Here is a 19,826-nt window from a genome sequence, read left to right as displayed (position 1 = left end):
CTTAGGTTAGTGTGAGGCAGACAGAAGAATGCGCGATAGGGATAGAGAGCACTTGCTTCGTGAGGTGTCTGTACCCAACAATACATTATCAATACAACAATACATTAAGTGATTGATAGTTGGTATTCAGCTATCATAAAAATATGCCTTATTTATTTTGAAGAACTTCTAAAATAGGGATTTTGTCAGAGCATAGGCAGCAGCTCAATAGAGATGGGATGACTTGGAATGGAATAATAAAGTAATCAAACGTAATATACACAACTGAAATATTTTATCAAATTAATGTGAATAAATGGTGCAGTAATGGGCAGTCACTGACATCATTGGACTTTAATTGTTTTATTCTGTGTTACAGCATTTAATTAGCAAAATAAATAATCAAAATTGAACCGAAAAGACCTCAAAGCCCTAATCGCTCAGCACACTATTTCCATAATCCTACAATTATATAAATAGCTATTTTGGTTAGCAGTGTGTTCAGTTTGTCCAATTCTCTCCTGTCATAAAACAGTGTTAATGTGAATAGTCTATCCTTTGGGTTGCAGTTATCCTGAGGAGAGGTTTGTCTTTCCAGTTAACCTTGAAACATACAGTAGCTGGTGAGAAAGCAAACATGAAAGTTTTAAGGGGACACCATCTTATCACAGTCCATATTCCTCTAAGGATGGTCAGCATCACTTGTACCCTTTTTACACTACTGAGACAAACTAAGCTTGGTCGGACCAAGCTATATCCGGCTGGCCTGGTTACGCATCCGCCATAGTAGCTAGAACCATTCTGGAAAGAACAATGTTAAAAGAACATTTTGGAATTGGAGCCAGCCCAATATGGTTCAGGTTGGTACGATAGTGTGAAATGGGTATATCTTAGCACAGTCCATATTCCACTAAGGTGGGTCAGTCGGCACCATAGTAAGATCTGCAAGTCATCCCTGGCTGCCACAGGAAGAGAGGCTGTCGTAGAGAGAGTCACTGAGTGACTCGGGGGTCACTAGGACCTGGGGGCGGCTGGGGGAGAGGGTCTCCTCAGGCCTCTCCCTCACCAGCTCCAGGCCCGCCTCCCGGCCAAGGCCCATCTCTGGGGCACTGGGCGTACTGCGGATCTTCCCCCGTCGGCTCAGCCCTGTCTGGGCCGGCACCGGCAGACTGCTGGGGTCTATGTTACGAGATCCAGAGGAACCACAGGCCTTCTATAAGGTAGAGAGAGGGAAGGAGGAGGGAGAAGAGAGACTCAATAGTAAAACGTCACAAATCCACAATACAATTTTTATAATCCTATTATAAATTAATTACATATTACAAATGCAAAATGGTTAGTCTGAAATGATCATGCTTTCAACCCACCCCTCTGAATGGGGATCCATAGGGGGCCGTCTCCACCTCTTCTTCCACGGCCAGGTACATCTCAGTGGGCCCTGCAGGGGTCTTCAGGTTGGGGAAGGTCCAGGTCTTGGAGCGGGGGGACAGCATGTGAGCTCCATAGGCTTCTGTGTCTGCAAAGGTTACAAAATATATTTTATTCAGGATTATTCTCAATGAAAGTCCATACATAAAATACATTGTTCATGTATAAAAGTAATTTCAAGGAGAAATTTGCTTTTTTAAACCAAATCTATTTTTGATGTAAAAATGTTTTGAGAAACTTAGCCCAACCAGCGATTAACTTCCTCATCCTCGTTGTGCAGTATGGGTCTCTGAAAAAAACCATTAACAAATGCTGCAAAATCACCCAAATATGTCCTTTTAGAAACAGAAATGCTCTCAGTATAGTGATGCCGATCTTTAGATGTTGTACACATTAAATTGTGTCATTCCGAACTTTATCCGCAACATTAAATTCCATTTTGTGCGACTCAAGCCATTTCCCCTATCCAGCTGTTCCACCTCAAAAATGACTCCACTATTATTATAAAACATGCCTACAAGGGAGGTGCAATAGTGATGCAGACTATGAAAATGAAATTCGAAGAACTCCGTGATTATGAATTTTACAAGACTCCCCAGGGATCCTACTAATCAATTAAAGTCTCTGATCCATGATAAACTGTCAAAGTTTTTGAATGAAGGGGAAATTACAAAGACAGAATGAGTACATGCAAGTTGACTGCCAAACCACACCTGTCATCTACACTCTCCCCAAAATTCACAAGAGCATGACGCCACCTATACCAGGCTGGTCCATTGTGAGTAGTAACAGATCTCTGACAGAGAACATTTCATGAAACCCTGGGTGACCTCTCTCCCCACCTACACCAGAGACTATTGATTTTATACATCTCTGGACCACATACCAGAAAATTATATTCTGTGTACTTTTGATGTTACCAGTCTATATACTAACATCCCCCACCAGGGCGGCCTAGAGGCCCTCAAGTTCTACCTCAGTGAACTTCCCCAGCACCAACTGTATTGTGGACTTAGCTGAACTGGTACTAACCTCCAACTATTTTCTCTTCAGAAGATACTTTTTCTTACAGACCAAAGTAACAGCGATAGGGAGCACTGTGGCTCCTAATTATACTAACCTACAATGCATTCCGAAAGTATTCAGACCCCTTGACTTTTTCCACATTTTGTTACGTTACAGCCTTATTCGAATTAAATAGTTTTTTCCCCTCATCAATTTACACACAATAAACCATAATGACAAAGCAAAAACAGGTTTTTAGATTATTATTATTATTTTACAAATATCACATTTATGTAAGTATTCAGACCCTTTACTCTACTTTGTTGAATCACCTTTGGCAGCGATTACAGCCTCGAGTCTTCTTGGGTATGACGCTACAAGCTTGGCACACCTGTATTTGGATAGTTTTCCCCATTCTCTGCAGATCCTCTCAAGCTCTGTCAGGTTGGATGGGGAGCGTCACTGCACAGCTATTTTCAGGTCTCAAGGACATTCAGAAACTTGTCCCGAAGCCACTCCTGCGTTGTCTTGGCTGTGTGCTAAGGGTCGTTGTCCTGTTAGAAGGTGAACCTTCGCCCCAGTCTGAGGTCCTGAGTGCTCTGGAGCAGGTTTTCATCAAGGATCTCTCTGTACTTTGCTACATTCATCTTTCCCTCAATCCTGACTAGTCTCCCAGTCCCTGCTGCTGAAAATCATCCCCACAGCATGATTCTGCCACCACCATGCTTCACCGTAGGGATGGTGCCGGGTTTCCTCCAGACTTGATTCTTGGCATTCAGGCCAAAGAGTTCAATCTTGGCTTCATCAGACCAGAGACTTGTTTCTCATGGTCTGAGAGTCCTGTAGGTGCCTTTTACTGAAGAGTGGCTTCCGTCTGGCCATTCTACCATAAAGGCCTGATTGGTGGAGTGCTGCAGAGATGGTTGTCCTTCTAGAAGGTTCTCTGAATGCCAAGTGTGCAAAGCTGTCATCAAGGCAAAGGGTGGCTACTTTGAAGTATCTCAAATATAATATATTTTTGATTTAACACTTTTTTTGGTTACTATGATTCCATATGGGTTATTTCATAGTTGATGTCTTCACTATTATTCTACAATGTAGAAAATAGTAAAAATAAAGAAAAACCTTGGAATGAGTAGGTGTGTCCAAATTTTGACTAGTACTGTACATTTTTTTATATATTGAATGTTGATAGTTTGAACTGATATTATATATTTTTACCTCCTGTTTCAGGAAGTGATGTCACTCAGCACTGCCCCTATATATAGGACCTTCCACATGGGATATGGATGCCTGATGAAGACCTAAGGGTCGAAACAGAACAATATCACCTGGGAGCACGAACAGCAGTGTGCAGCGTTTTCCTTTTTATTTTTAATTCTTTGTGTAGCCTGCTGCTAGAATGGACAGAGATGTATTGCTCGAGTCACAACAAAATTGAATATAACGTTGAGGATAAAATTCAGAATAACACAATTTGATGTGTACAACATCTAAAGACCTGCATCACTATAATGAGAGCTCTTCAGTTTCTTAAAGGATGTATTTGGGTATTTTTGGAGCCTACGTTCATGTTTTTTCAGAGCTCCCGTACTGCACAACGAGGATGAGGAAAGCGAATCGCTGTTTGGAGTGTGTTTCTCAAAAACAAGTGAAGTCATATAAAAAAAAAGGTTTTGGGCCCTTCTAAAACATGCCATTTACATCAAAAATAGAGATTTGGTTGTATAAAAGCTCCAGTTTATCTTCATTATACCAAATCATCGGATTGCTATACGTATTACGGGTATATGTTTGATTTAGAGAATTGTGATGTACAGTATTTGATGTTATGAACTTATGTATACAGTATTTCTCAGTATTGTACCTTCATGAATGACCCCAGCTGTTTGCCTGGGCATGCCTTTCCCCTCCAGTACAGACCCGTACATTACCGGGGCCGTCATCTCTCTGTGAGATTGATAGCACTGCTCCATGGATGAGGGCTCTCTGTCCAGGGTCCTAGCTCTCCTCCCTGCTCGGCCAGGAGAACCAGAGGAGCCATGCTCAGCTCCAGCCCCCCTCACCTTAGACAGGCTTCTCCCAGGTGTACCACTACAGTAGTTAGGCAGAGGGAAGGTGCCAATGCCACTGTCCAGGGTGTAGGTGGAGGCACCAGAAGCTAGGAGAGAGAGAACAGGGACAATCAGTGTATGTCCCTTCATGCCTCACAGACTGATTCAATTCAAAACCTTCTCTAATTTGATTATTGATTAGATTTGGTAAGGATTAACACAATCTGAGATACTCAACGCCTCCATGAAAAATGATTAATCTGCTCAGTTTTCTTACCTGCGAAGTGATGAGAGTGAACTGGGTCAGCTAAATTCTCATCTGAGGGGACGTTGCTGATCAGATGTTCTGAACCCTGAGTAAATAAAAAAACATTTCTCAAAACACACATTTACACATACACAGAATAAAGTGGAAATACTCACCTTCTCCATTCACACACAGAATAAAGAAAAAGATTAAATCGCAATTAATCTGTAGTTTACCTTCTGCATGTCCTCCCCGCTGGTGGTGTGTCTGCTGAATGGTCTGGAGGTCTTACAGTCAAAGGAGAGGCGTCTCTGAGCCACACTGATGCCACTGAAGTCCTTCCCATCCACCCTTTAGTCACACAGCGGTAAGATGTTGTTCAAAAGAGGAAAAGGCAACAAACATTTGACTTTATCTTTGCACAAAATTCACATTTTAGATTAAGCTTGATTAAAGACATACTCCAGCGATACAAAAACTGCAAACTTCACAGAGTAAGCCATTCAAGGAGTTAGTCTGATGATGCCCTCTGATGTCATCGGCCTCCCCCTTGCTTGAGGCACAATAGAGAACAAAAGAGGAACAGCCCCCCCTTCAGATAGTGCTTGGCGATAGTTAATTAAAAAGATATCAACTTAAAAGTTGTTTTACTTCAAACAAAAGCAATAGAAAACAATCCTAACTGACTAAACATAGAATCCCATAGCTTATATATATTCCTCACCTGTTCAGTAGCTGCTGCATGAAGTTGTCTGAGCGCGCTCCCCTATACATCACAGCCAGCTGGCCCTGTGACTGGTCCATCACCACCTCACAGGAGTGGCCCCTCCCAGAGCGGTCCATCGCGACCCCCCCAACCCCGTTCACGTAGGCCCTCTCCTCCTCCAGAGCTCTCCTCAGACCCTCCGCCTTCTCCATCAGCATCGAGATATTTAGGCTCTCCACCCCCACCCCCTCTCCTTTAGACTTAGACCCCGCCATTTTGGAAGGGATATTCAGCCTCCACTCTCCACCTTTCTTCTCGTCTTTGACCTTAGGTGGTATGTCTGGTTTGCGGCTGAGAGCTGGGAGTTTGCTCTTCTTCAGGCCAAACCAGCTGGCGATCCCGTTAGAGGCCTTCAGTTTGACCTCAGTAACCTGTTAAAAGTCTTTATTTATCAAATTGCTGACAGCAAACACTGTGAAATACTTTATACTTGATATTAACACAAACAAATTCCAGCTCCAGAAAAATTTTGACATGTCACTAATAAGTAACGCATAAAACAATATATCACAGAAAAAACAAACATTTATACCTGTCCTCTGTCCTGTTCTGCCAGCTTCAGCATGTTCTCCTCGATACCCTTCATCACCTTCTCCTCAATGGCTGACGTGGGGCCAAGTGTGGGGCTGGAGACAATAGGGACAAGGTGTCTCTTCTCCTCCTCCTGCTGCTGCGGTTCTGACATTGGCATTGGGAGCGGGGGAGGAAGGCTGTCACCGTACACTGTGGTGTTTCTCTTGTTTGCGTTGAGTTTGCTCCTGTCCTCTGACTTGGAGGAGTACCGGGGGACCAGGGCTGGGGCCTCCAGGGTGGGCTTCCCAGTTCCAGCTGAGGGAGCCAGGCCCTGGCACGTTTTAGACGGGGACTTAGGAGGGGCCTTGCTGGGGCTGCTGGTGCTGTAAGGGATGCTGGGTGCAGGTTGTTTACCATGGTAAGACAGGTTCAGAGAAGCCGGGCATTTCATGTTGTTGCGTAAAACTATGGGAGTGTCAGTGTTTGGCGACGGGAGGCCCAGTTTACCTTTGGGGCTGTCCGTCTTAGCCACACCCACTCTGGATGAGAGCGTCTCCAGCTCTGCCTTGGCGACTGAAGAGCCAAAGAGAGACTTAGCTGCTGGATCGTAAGACTGACAGCCACCTGGGAACTTCAAAGCAACACTACCAGGAATACCTTTAAGCTTACCATCCAGAGAGTCTGTATATTTCGAGTGTCTTTGCTCATCTAAATTACCATCCACAGGGCTCTCCTCTGTCTTATTCCTGTCATCGTTAAAATAGACTATACTCTCCTCACTCTGAGGCTCTGGCTTGTCTACTGGCAGGAGCACATTGACTTGTAAATCCTCTGAGCTCCTCAGCTTGCCAAGTGCAGCCAGCCTGTCTTTGAATGTGTGACTAGACTCGGCTGGCTGCCTCCCTGGCCCTGCTACCCCAGAAGGCCTCTTGGGAATGGACGAGGGATCATGTCTCTTGGCTGGGAGAACTGGAGGCTGGGACTGGGAGAGATCAGAGTTCTGTATTGTGGCCTCTCTAGTATCCTGGTCCTGTGATCCTCTGTCTTTCATGCTGGCGTAGTGAGCTGGGCTGCTCTGATACTGAGCTGCTCTGAGGGCAGAGGGGTTGGGCAGACTGTGGTGGCCGTGCCAGACTGGGCTCTCTATGTTGCCATCCTGATCGGACGAAGATGAGGAGGATGAGGAAGAGGATGAGGAGTCCGAAGCAGGGGACAAATGCTGCTGCTGGAGACTCAGGACATTGTCTTTCTGTAGTAGTGAATTAATTGGCTTCCTGTCACTTTCTGTTATGGTATGAGAGAAAGATGATATGTTTATGTTCTCTGGGACCTTGGATTCTTCTACCTGAGCCGAGGTGGAAAGTTCCAACATGTTCTCGTAGTACGGGACCTTCTGCGAAGAGGCCCTGGGTGTGTGCGAAGTGCCAGGGGCCAGTGGATCGGGGACACCATTGCTGGTCTTGGGGGCCAAGAGGCTGCTGTAGCAAAGCTCCTTGGCTGGAGGGGAGCAGGCGTCCTCAGGCTGAGGCGGGGAGGTGGGGGCTGAGGCTGAGTGCGTAGTGGCTGGGTAGGACTCGGACCTGGCGGGTGGAGGAGGAGGCTGCCTGGTCCTTTCTGTGGTGGTGGCTCTGCGTGAGGGGACAGGGGAGTGGTACACCTCATAGTTGTTAGTGCGACAGGGGATCTTCGACGTGCGGGTGAGCTGGGGGCTCAGACGGACAGGGCTGGCCCCTGCCTGGGTCCTCTCTGCCATTGTAGGGATCTTTAGGAACTTGAGGACCCTGGACGGGGAATTGATGGCAGCGGCTTTGACGTCGCTGAGACATGATGAAGGGATGGGGCTGAGGGCCACGTTGGCTCTCCCAGAGAAATCCCCCTCTTCTATTGGGCCACCGTCTTTCTCTGGAATAACTACATCACTCAACACGTTATCACTGTCATTGGAAGAGAAGAGAAACCCATTGGTTTCCAGCTCACAGTATGCTAGCTGAGGGTTGTTCTTCACTCCAGGGACAGGCAGCTGGGAGGTAAACAAACTACCATCCTCATCAGACTTCCCTTTAAGACAGCTCTCCTTCTCTGTGTCCTGGACCTGCCCAGTCTTTAATCCAGCCTCTGGGCCCTGATTGGCTGGACTAGTCTGATCTACAACTGTGATTGACAAGTAAGAGTTAGGACCTGCTGGTTGCTGGTGGTCATTCATTGTCTGTTGTTTCTCCACTGATGTGCTCTTGATGTGGCATTCACTGATAGCAGCTGTGGTGGATGTGCCTTTGACATGGTTCGGGGTCGAGTTGAGCTTTGCAGTACTACCACAAACATAGTTACATTTGACTGGACTGTCTGTGCTCTTTTTGAGGTGCGTAGGACATAACTGCCCTTCACCATTCATGTGCTGCTGTTGTTGCATGTCGGAGTCTGAGCAGGAGCAGAGTGTCTGGTGCTTCTTACATAGGTCTCCAGCAGCCAGGACAGCCTCTGTGGACATCAGGACCTGGCTGTAGTCACAGAAGGTGATGCTGCCTGCAGAGGGGTGGAACTTGAGGGGGTCTGTCTCCTCCATCTTTCGAAGGACCTCCAGAATGTGTGCTTTCTTCTTGAAGAATGGGGACAGGGCATCCATGGATGCGGCTGGGCCTCTGGGGGGAGTTGCTGGGGCCTGTGGCAGTGTGTGGTGAAACCCATTTCCCTGTGGAGAGAAAGATTGTCAGGTTGTTATTATAGAAGTGAGTGTGTTCTCAATAACCTTACTGGTAAAATACAAGGTAATAAACAAGATTGAATTAAGTGATTTCAATAACACTTCCCAGACTGCAGCCTCAATGTTTAACAGAGATTACAAAGTCAAGGTCTCTTGAATACAATAGTGAAATAGAAAGAAAATGCCATTTCATCTGAGAAACCTTGGAACCCACAGAGTATGTCATGACAGCTAATGTTGGAGGAATGCTGGAGACTACAGCCATGTTTTAGGATTAAGTGCTAACAGTGCTCTGTCCTCACCTTGGCTTGTGCGTTGCTCTGTGTCTGTGACCCCACCTGCTTGTCAGAGACATTGTGCAGCAGCTGTGTATTGTATACTGGGAGGGGTCCTGGCTGCACCTGTAACATGAGATTCAATGCAATCATGTACACCACTTTAAGCACAGCATTGTTATGGGAATCTATACATTACAACAACATGAAGCAAGAGGTATAACAGCTGAGAGATTCATTTCAAATACTCAGCAGACATTGGTGTAGATGTAGAGCCTCCAATGCCATAGGAGTCTGCAGCCATGTCTCAGGGCAAATTGTGACGTTGCTTTATACCTGGTCGTGAGAGCTTGACTGGTTGGGTAGCTTCTGTTGGAAGAGCTCACACAACACTCTGTTCTGTCTCTCCAGGTCAAACACATGCATCTTCAGCTTGATGCACTCCTCTCGCAAATCCTGCAAAGACACACAGAACACACACACACAATGTATAGCACAACTATAAGTTAACCACGATGACAACCCATGCCTTACTGCTTGTGGTTCAAAATTGTGTTTTGTCAATGGTGGGTTGTTTGTTGCAAATTACCTTTTGGTTGAGGAGGGCTTGGACCACATGGTTGGCCACCTCATCCAGACATCTCTCATATGCTTCTCTTTGACTCTCATTGGCCAACAAAAGAGCTGAGTTTTCTGCCTGGCAACAGGAAGACAATAGATTATTCATAAATGTTAAGATATTTTTTATATGTTAAAACAGAAATAAAAGTGCTGAATGTGGTAAAATTATTATATAATATTTAAAACATGATATAATTTGAGATGTCTTGTATTAATTTAATTGTGATGGTGGTTGGCTCACCTCTAGCTCTCTGAGTCGGTCCATCAGTTCTCCGCTGTTCTCCTCTTCCTCCAGGTAGTCCTCAACGTCTCCCTCGTCTGACTCCAGGTTTTCATCACACATCCTCGGTTCTGTCTCATCAGACATGGTTCTCATCATGAACACAAGAAGGCGGTTCCTAATGTTACAATCGTCTCACTTTACTCACAAAACCACAATGCACTACGTAACCACAAGCATAAGTCTACCCTTGCCTTGAGACATGGCTGTAGACTCCAATGGCATCTAACAGCTAGACCATAGGAGACATAACAGCCTCCTCTCAGGGCAATAATCTACAGTTGAAGTCGGAAGTTTACATACACTTAGGTTGGAGTCATTAAAACTTGTTTTTCAACCACTCCACAAATTTCTTGTAACTATAGTTTTGGCAAGTCGGTTAGGATATCTACTTTGTGCATGACACAAGTAATTTTTCCAACAATTGTTTAAAGACAGTTAATTTCACTTATAATTCACTGTATAACAATTCCAGTGGGTCAGAAGTTTACATACACTAAGTTGACTGTGGGGTGGGGGTGGGGGGGGGCCTTGTGGCCCCCCTAAATGTGGATGAAATAATTTTTACATAACTAATTTTTGCTATCGTTCTTTTTTTACATCCGTTATTAGACAGTCGCAACGATGATGATTATGAACATGGTCTTTTGCCTGCTAATGCCTGCAATGCAGTGAAGGAAACTATATGACAACAATAACGTCTAATGTAACTGGCCCCTCTAACAGTACAACTGGCCCCAGCTTGGCCCCCCAGTTGAAATGGTCTAGAAGTGCAAATCAATCCCAGAACAGCAGCAAAGGACCTTGTGAAAATGCTGGAGTAAATGGGTATAAAAGTATCTATATCCACAGTAAAATGAGTCTTATATCGACATAACCTGAAAGGCCGCTCAGCAAGGAAGAAGCCACTGCTCCAAAACCGCCATAAAAAAAGCCAGACTACGGTTTGCAACTGCACATGGGGACAAAGATTGTACATTTTGGAGAAATGTCCTCTGGTCTGATGAAACAAAAATAGAACTCTTTGGCCATAATGACCATCGTTATGTTTGGAGGAAAAAGGGGGAGGCTTGCAAGCCGAAGAACACCATCCCACACGTGAAGCACGGGGGTGGCAGCATCATGTTGTGGGGGTGGTTTGCTGCAGCAGGGACTGGTGCACTTCACAAAATAGATGGCATCATGAGAAGGAAAATTATGTGGATATATTGAAGCAACATCTCAAGACATCAGTCAGGAAGTTAAAGCTTGGTCGCAAATGGGTCTTCCAAATGGACAATGCATCAGTCAGGAAGTTAAAGCTTGGTCGCAAATGGGTCTTCCAAATGGACAACGCTTTTTCAGTTCTGCCCACAAATATTCTATAGGATTGAGGTCAGGGCTTTGTGATGGCCACTCCAATACCTTGACTTTGTTGTCCTTAAGCCATTTTGCCACAACTTTGGAAGTATGCTTGTCCATTTGGAAGACCCATTTGCGACCAAGCTTTAAAAAGGCATATAGATGTAACACTATTCTGCCATGTTAGACTGGATGTGTTGGATCAGATAAATGTTTAACTGGTGTATCCATCTGTTTGCTGGCTTTAGCTAGATAACTGAGGAATCTATAGTAATCTATAGCACACTGCGATTCTTTTGTCAAAGCCTATAGGAGCAGAACATATGGCCACTGCTAGTGTTAGGGTTCAGGGACAGCTGTAAGTAGAGGGAAGGTACTGAAATCACCCCCTCCAACGAGACCTAAACAGACCTGCTAGACAGGTCACGTAAAGTAAACCATACAGTAGGTAACAAACACAAACATACTGTCGGAATTATTCCATTCTAGAACATACTGTCGGGATGAGTCCATTGTACTACAAACATACTGTCAGGATGAGTCCATTCTACAACAAACATGCTGTCACAGGAAGAGTCCATTCTAGAACCTGCTGTCGGGATGAGTCTATTCTAGATTCTTTCTCTCATCCTCCCTTCCCCACCTCTCACCTCACCCTCATCCTCTCTCCTCCACTTCACCCTGATCCTCCCTTCCCCACCTCTCTCCTCCACCCTCATCCTCCACCCTCATCCTCCCTTCCTCATCCTCTCACCCTCATCCTCCCCCACCTCTCACCCCACCTCCCCAACCCTCATCCTCCCTTCCCCCACCTCTCACCCCACCCTCCCCCACCTCTCACCCCATCCTCATCCTCCCTTCCCCCTCCCTCCCTCCCTCCCCCACCTCTCGCCCCACCCTCATCCTCTCTCCTCCACCTCACCCTGATCCTCCCTTCCCCACCTCTTCCCTCCACCCTCATCCTCTATCCTCCACCCTCATCCTTTCTCCTCCACCCTCATCCTCCCTTCCCCACCCTCATCCTCTCACCCCTCCCCCACCTCTTTCCTTCACCCTCATCCTCTCTTATCCTCCCTCCCCCACCCGCATCCTCTCACCCCACCCTCCCCACCCTCATCCTCACCCCACCCTCCCCCTCCCTCCCCCACCTCTTTCCTCCACCCTCATCCTCCCTTCCCCACCATCATCCTCTCACCCTCAACCTCACTTCTCCACCCTCATCTTCTCTCATCCTCCCTTCCTCACCCTCATCCCCTCTCAACCTCCCTTCCTCATCCTCCCCCGCACCTCTCACCCTACCTCCCCACCTCTCACCCGCCCTCCCCAACCCTCATCCTCCCTTCCCCACCTCTCACCCTTCCCCCACCTCTCACCCCACCCTCATCCTCCCTTCCGCCACCTCTCACCCTCCCTTCCCCCACCTCTCACCCCGCCCTCCCTCCCCCACCTCTCTCCTCCACCCACAACCTCTTTCCTCCACCCTCATCCTCTCTCATTCTCCCTTCCCCAACCTCATCCTCTCACCCCACTTTCCCTCCCCACCCACCTCTCTCCTCCACCCTCATTCTCCCTTCCCCACACTCATCCTCTCACCCCACCCTCATCCTCCCTTCCCCCACCTCTCACCCTCCCTTCCCCCACCTCTCACCCCACCATCCCCCTCCCTTCCCCCAACTCTCACCCCACCCTCCCCCACCCACCTCTCTCCTCCACCCTCATCCTCTCTCATTCTCCCTTCCCCAACCTCATCCTCTCACCCCACCCTCCCTCCCTCCTCCACCTCTGTCCTCCACCCTCAACCTCTCTCATTCTTCTTTCCCCACCCTCATGCTCTCACCCCATCCTCCACACCTCTCCTCCACCTACCTATATTCCCCACCCTCCCCCCACCTCTCTCCTCCACCCTCATTCTCCCTTCTCCACCCTCATCCTTTCACCCCACCTCTCTCCTCCACCCTCATCCTGTATCATTCTCCCATCCCCACCCTCAACCTCTCACCCCACCCTCCCCCAACCCCTCTCCTCCATCCTCATCCTCCCTTCCCCACCCTCATCCTCTCACCCCCCACCTCTCACCCCACCCTCCCTCCCTCCCTCACCTCTCTCTTCCACCCTCATCCTCCCTTCCCTTCCCCACCCCACCTCTCACCCCACCACCCTCCATCCTCCCTCCCTTCCTCCACCCTCTCTCCCCACCCTCATTCTCTCTCCTCCACCTCACCCTGATCCTCCCTTCCCCACCTCTCTCTTCCACCCTCATCCTCTATCCTCCACCCTCATCCTTTCTCCTCCACCCTCATCCTCCCTTCCCTTCCCCACCCTCATCCTCTCACCCCTCCCCCACCTCTTTCCTCCACCCTCATCCTCTCTCATCCTCCCTTCCCCTTCCCCACCTGCATCCTCTCACCCCACCCTCCCCCACCCTCATCCTCTCACCCCACCCTCCCCCTCCCCCACCTCTCTCCTCCACCCTCATCCTCCCCTCCCTACCCTCATCCTCTCACCCTCAACCTCACTTCTCCACCCTCATCTTCTCTCATCCTCCCTTCCCCACCTCTCACCCCACCTCTCACCTCATCCTCCCTTACACCTCCCACCCCACCCTTATCCTCCCTCCCCCACCTCTCAACCTCCCTTCCCCACCACTCCCCCACCCTCATCCTCTCCCCCATCCTCATCCGCATCCCCCACCCTCATCCTCTATCCCCCCACACTCATCCACTCCCCCCACCTCTATCATCCTGTCCCCCCACCCTCATCTTTCCCCACCCTCATCCTCTTTCCCCACTCTCTCCTCCACCCTCATCCTCTTTCCCCACCCTCCTCTTTCCCCCATCCTCTCCTCCACCCTCATCCTCATTCCTCCACCCTCATCCTCATTCCCCCACCCTCATCCTCATTCCCCCACCCTCTATCCTCCACCCACACCCTCTTTCCCCACCCTCATCTTCTCCCCTCACCCTCATCCTCCAACCCCACCCTCATCCTCATCCTCTACCCCCACCCTCCACCCCACCCCCACCCTCATCCGCTCCCACCTCCCTCTTTCCCCAACCTCCACCCTTATCCCCTCCCCCCACCCTCCTCTTTCCCCACCCATCACCCCACCCTCCTCTTTCCTCCACCCTCCATCCTCATCCACCCCCACCCTCATCCACATTCCCCCCACCCTCATCCCCTTCCCCCCATCCTTCCCCCAGAGAGTGAAATACACAGATAACAAAAGGGTAACCCTGAACACCATAAGGTAGACATTGCTATTTCAGCAGCACTGCTCGTTTTCAATGATGTTCCCACCTCCACTGCGCTTTCCCCATAATACTTCCACAGAAAACAAAGAGGTCATGAAGTGCAATGACACACAGTTTCCCAGTTTAAATGTAGAGAACAAGATATATCACGTAATCTCTGGGCTGGAACACAACACCTGTTTTCTCTAAAACGGTTGTAAAATGGATACCTGCTATAAAAAAAAAGTATGCTTGAGGACATGTGATGTGCTTTTATAAGGAGACAAAAATCTGTAACATTACACCATAAGAAAACAAATGAGTCATGTACCAGAAATAAATAGCCAAGCAGGGGGTCTCCCCAAAGGTATTATCCAGCCAGAAGCTATTGCAAGGGGGGTCAGTTTTCATGGGTGAAACATACAAGACAAAGAACATAGAAAAGAACTGTCGACTAGAATAGAGTCTTCTGGAACAGACAGTCACCTGTGATGTCAGCTCTCCTTAGAGCAGAGCACTCAGTCCTACTCCTTGGTGTGTAAACCACCTCTCTCTCTCTCGCTCGCTCGCTCTAGTCTTCTCCCAATGTCAGAGCCAAAAAGCTGAGGAAAAACAAAATTACATGTTATCATCCTCTCTATTCTTCCTTTCTGTCATCCTCTCAACTGTTCTCTCATCCCTCCTTTTCCACCACTCACAGTATTCAGTCAGATTTGCTGACATCAAACATTATTTTTATATAGTCTATGACATCAAGGCCATCTTGCTCCATCTTGATTTCCCAGATGCACACTCAGAAAAAACATCTCCAGAGAGGGGCTTCAAAGTGGTTTTAGCATGTGTGGACCTTAGAGAAATAGCATGTCTGTCATTATTCATAAAGTGTCTCAGACTGTTGATCTAGGATCAGTTTAGCCTTTTGGATTAAAATAAGATTATATGGTCAGCGAGATCCTAGATCAGCACTTCAAGGCGCTTTGTGAATACGGACCCAGAGCAATGTCATGTCACCATCAGGACTGGGCCTGGTATGGACTTCCTGTCCTCCCAGACAGTCCAAGACCACAATCTGCCTCTCGCTCTCATTTTTCCTTCTTTTCATCTGAGTCATTGTAAAGTGTGATGAAAAAAAGATGGATGAGTAATTTAGCAGAGAGACCCAGTAGCCTTTAAGAAATCCCCTTTCATGTTCCAGTGATAATGCCATGTCATGCAGGCTGCAGACATGCAGTATTAAAATCACTGTATTGAACCTCCATGTAACCAGTCTGCAATCTGGGATTCCCCATCACTGTACTGTCATCGGTAGTTATGTTCCGTTTCCACAAGACTTACCCTCATAGCTAAATGGGAACACACTCCGATGCTCTCTGTCATAGGTTGAGTCCCATGTGGCATCCTATTCCCTATTCATAGGTTGAGTCCCATGTGGCACCCTATGTAGTGCACTACTTTTGACCAGGGCCCATAGGCATTATATAGGGAAGAGGGTGTCATTTGGGAGGTTACCTTGTCCTCATACTGTAGCTAGCTAAATAGGAGCATGCTTAGTCACTGCCATAGGCTTCAGATTCAGTGTCAGTCTAGTCTGGCTGTGTTCCTTCAGACAAGATGAGTTTAGATAAAGAGCTACAGTATTAGCTCTTCACTCTCAAGCAGCCCACAGGGAAACCAGAGCTGATCCTTTAGATCTTGTCAACTTCCAATGTGATTAGCATCAGCCTTTCTCACTTTGGGTTTCCAGCTGCAGATCAAACAGAGCAGAGCATTCTGCATACCTGTCTCAGTCAGAACACACCTGCTCCATTTGTGAAACTCCTGACCTGTGATCTGTTGTTGTGCGACAAAAACAACAACTGGTGTTAGAGATTATTCTTACGATCCACATGCCGTAGACAAATAGTGTTATTGGGTGCACACACACCTGATCACATCCAAGAAACTGTGAAAAATGGCACTTCTTGAGCAATGATTTTCTTGAGAATGTGTTTTCCCTGTGGAGGTTGGTAACATTGATATTTATATCATGCTGTGTGTGTGAGGTAATCTGAATGGAGCTCAGAGTTCAAAGTGGCTCGATCTGGTGTGATGCCACAAGGAATGAGCTGACTTGCAGACTACACTCTATATTTATGGAATGAGGGCAAGGCTACAGTATAAATCAAAGACAACTCAGCAGAGCCAAATCCTTCAAGCTCCTTAAATCTTGTCAGTCAGTCACACACTTGGGGATTTGGCTGCTGCCGGGCGGAGGCTGTCTCAGGTTATATCAAACAGTACCCTTCCCCATCTGCCAATCTGGGATGGCACAGATTGAAGTTCTCTCGGTGTGAACAATCAAAGTGTGTCAACAGGTGATGTAAACAACATTGAAGACTCAGACAGACAAATTGAACAGGATCTTAAAAAGAGAAATCACGACCAGTAGGAATAAATCAGAATAAACATGACTATCAACACCGTCAGTAGCCTAAACTACAGTATGTCACATATTCAGACTATTGGATTCATTTGTTACTGTGGCTTCTGATGTTCAGACAAAATAACAGTGAGACTAATCATCCAATAACAAGATTTTGACCGAAAGTACAGGGGAGAGAGAGGGAATAACTGATCGGGGGAGGGGCGGAGGGTCGATTCCCAAAAGAACCCAGAGGTTGGATCAATGCCATGTCTGAGACTAATCAACCTGAGTGGTGCAGGCCTCGCGGGGATATTTCCAAATATTTGCCAGGCAACCCCACCCTCCGTCCTCCCTACAGGAACTGCATTATCAGACTGCCAGTCCCGATACAGCGAGACTGGGGAGGCTTTGTCATAATTGGGCACATTAAACAGCAAACGTGCACATGCCCCTCTCCTATGATCTATAAAACAAACTAAATCAACCCCAATCAAATGCATCCATGTTGGGTTGAACAATGAAATTACTAAACATGGTTCTGAGTGCTTAGCGTTGCTCCAAAAATTGTCCACTGATGCTACAACAACAGTGTCAAATGTGTTTCATAATAACATAGAGGTTACATATGCCTGTGGGCATCTGATCTCTGCTTCCCAGGTTCATCTGTCCTCTCAGTCTCCACAGCTAATACGTCATATGGTGTGGTTCTGTCACCTCACCTGTCACATCAACTCTACATCTCATATCTACACAATCAATGAAATCTAAACACAGCCATAACGGCACAAAAGGGACAAATAGTCTAGACTACATTGTCAGTCCTAACAATAAAAACGGTTCACTATATGTTCAGATCTGCTTGTCCTAAAATGCACACCCAGTCTCACCTTGCTTCATATCCTAGCATCCGCTCAAAGCATCCAAGAGAGCCCCAGTCTAAAGAAAATCAGTCGTTAAAAAAGCCCCACAATGTAAATCTTTTCCAGTTGACGAAAGGATTTATCCACAAGGTGATGCCCTCTCCTCTAATAAGGAACTGTTTCCTCTAAACTACTGATAGAAAAAGGCCCGTCCTCGAGCATGTGAATTGTGTGCATCTCTCTCTGGCTGCCCTGTGCTGTGCCGTCTGCCTGCAGTGGCTGCCATATCTCCCATTGTTCCAGGGCGAGTGAGGAGGCAGGCTTCCTGCCCCAATAGACCCTGCCTACTACAATAACTGTAGACTTGCCCCCACTTCTCTCCTCCTCCTCTCCCCTCCTCCAACTACTGCTTCTGCTGAACATTAACCCTGCAGCTGCTGGTCAGGCAAGGCCATAAAGGAGCGAGAAAGAAGGAAAAGAAAGGGTGTTATGTTTCCAAAGAAACCCCACTATGTAACAGACAAAAGCGTGGACCCAGAGAGGATATCCAACAGTCTGGCTAGTTGGTTTGTTTAGTAATGGAGTTATCCAGCCAGGGCTATTCAACTGCTTGTATAAAGAACATGAGTTCTGTGCTAAGAGGACTTTATCCTGAATCAGACCATTAATGACTATTATTAATATGCAACAGAGGGAAAGACAAAGAGTGAATTAATAACCATACATGAACAACCAATACATAAGCTAATAGCTAGAATATTCTGTTTGATTTGTAATAGCATTATTCATTTGTGAATTGATTAAGCAGCTAATGATTCTTTCGAATAACAGCTTTAATAAATGCCTTACACCAGTAGGCCTAATTGTTTAGTATTTCTAGTAAATATCCCATATTATTACTAATAGAAAGTTGGGTGTATCCTTTCTTCATTGACCCTAATTGACTTGACATAGAGGCCTGAGCTGAATGTACTGTACTTCAGACTTCCAGAACGCAAAATAAAAAGCCTTTTGGTTCTTTCCTGAATGTCAGTGTTTGTAGGCTCTCTCACTCTTGGAATTTAGATTTAACCTAAGCAGCTTGCCAGTGGTGCCACATTCCGACAAAAGCTTTTAAACCTATGCCGATTCAACCGTGGCATTGGATAAAAATCATTGTATTGCCACATATTGTATTGAGAACAATTCAGCCATACCTACATCTGAAATGGCACTAGGTTGAGGTGTATCATCCTTCCTGCTATCAAAGAGACAGAATCAATGCAGGGCAACAATAGAGACACTGCTGTCTGTCCACCTAGTGGTTGGAAGTGAGAATAAACTGTTTCCATCTCCATCCAAAGTCATTTAAATTGTGGATGAATCTGGCTGGAGACCATTTATGCATCCCAAATGGCACCCTATTCCCTATATTGTGAACTACTTTAGTTCCTTATATAGGGAATAGGATGCCATTTGGGACTCAGTCAATGCCTCTGCTCTGTCAGTCATTAATCCACATGGGCATCTATCTCTATGGGATGGATGTAATGAATGGAACATTCACAGAACCAGTCCCCTCAAAGAAGGTCAGATAGGCTGCCATGGCCTGAATGACTGAGAGCAGGTCACATGGTACCCTGGGAGGGAATGACAACATCTTCCACATAAAAAGGCCCATAGTCACCCTTAAAATATCCCCTTTTTCAAGGATCATGACCCACAATACTAATGTTATGTTACTGATAGGAGTTAGCGACTGTAAGCTATAGGTAATGGATTTATGATCGAGGTAGAGTAAAATCAGAGTACCTAAAAATCTCACATTTCAAACATAGTTTTATTTATCAGTGCTTACTCGTAAACTGCAGTAACAGTACATTGTGACGTTCAGATTGAGTCACTAGTGACATGCTGACAGACCCGACCACCACAGAGCACTGTTCAACATGGCAGCTTACAGATGTGCGAAGACATAGCAGGACATTTGACTTATTAAGCACAATACAAACAGTATGAAAACCAAGTCCATTCTATAAGACTGTCTTTCTCCATAAAAATACTAAATCCTCAAGGTTCTATCTGCCCTGCACCTGTATGACTAAAAAGCCCCAAAAATACACTGCATCCAACGTTCAAATCA

At 46.7% G+C, this 19,826-nt stretch overlaps 1 protein-coding gene across 4 annotated transcripts; it reads right to left on the bottom strand.

Annotated features, from left to right (window-relative positions):
• Positions 1–326: 326 nt before the first annotated feature.
• Positions 327–18,057, bottom strand: LOC106572596 (nck-associated protein 5-like). Of its 4 annotated transcripts, none has more exons than XM_014146919.2 (13): positions 17,732–18,057; positions 14,927–15,042; positions 9,831–9,987; positions 9,558–9,665; positions 9,305–9,424; positions 8,996–9,094; positions 6,012–8,681; positions 5,438–5,850; positions 4,950–5,064; positions 4,744–4,819; positions 4,280–4,573; positions 1,347–1,495; positions 327–1,192 (listed from the first exon to the last, which is right to left on the bottom strand). In XM_014146919.2, exons 3-13 carry the CDS (start codon positions 9,966–9,968, stop codon positions 929–931), a joined length of 4,446 nt encoding a protein of 1,481 aa, XP_014002394.2. In that variant the 5' UTR covers positions 9,969–9,987; positions 14,927–15,042; positions 17,732–18,057; the 3' UTR covers positions 327–928. The 4 variants fall into 4 exon arrangements, with proteins under 4 accessions (XP_014002394.2, XP_014002396.2, XP_014002397.2 ...); XM_014146921.2 differs by having other exon boundaries at positions 9,831–9,960; XM_014146922.2 differs by having other exon boundaries at positions 9,831–9,940.
• Positions 18,058–19,826: the final 1,769 nt, after the last annotated feature.

The sequence above is a fragment of the Salmo salar genome, chromosome ssa15 (genome assembly GCF_905237065.1).
Source record: "Salmo salar chromosome ssa15, Ssal_v3.1, whole genome shotgun sequence".
NCBI lineage: Eukaryota > Metazoa > Chordata > Actinopteri > Salmoniformes > Salmonidae > Salmo > Salmo salar.
Note: the sequence above shows the minus strand (reverse complement) of the source record. Positions and strands in the feature narration are given on the sequence as shown.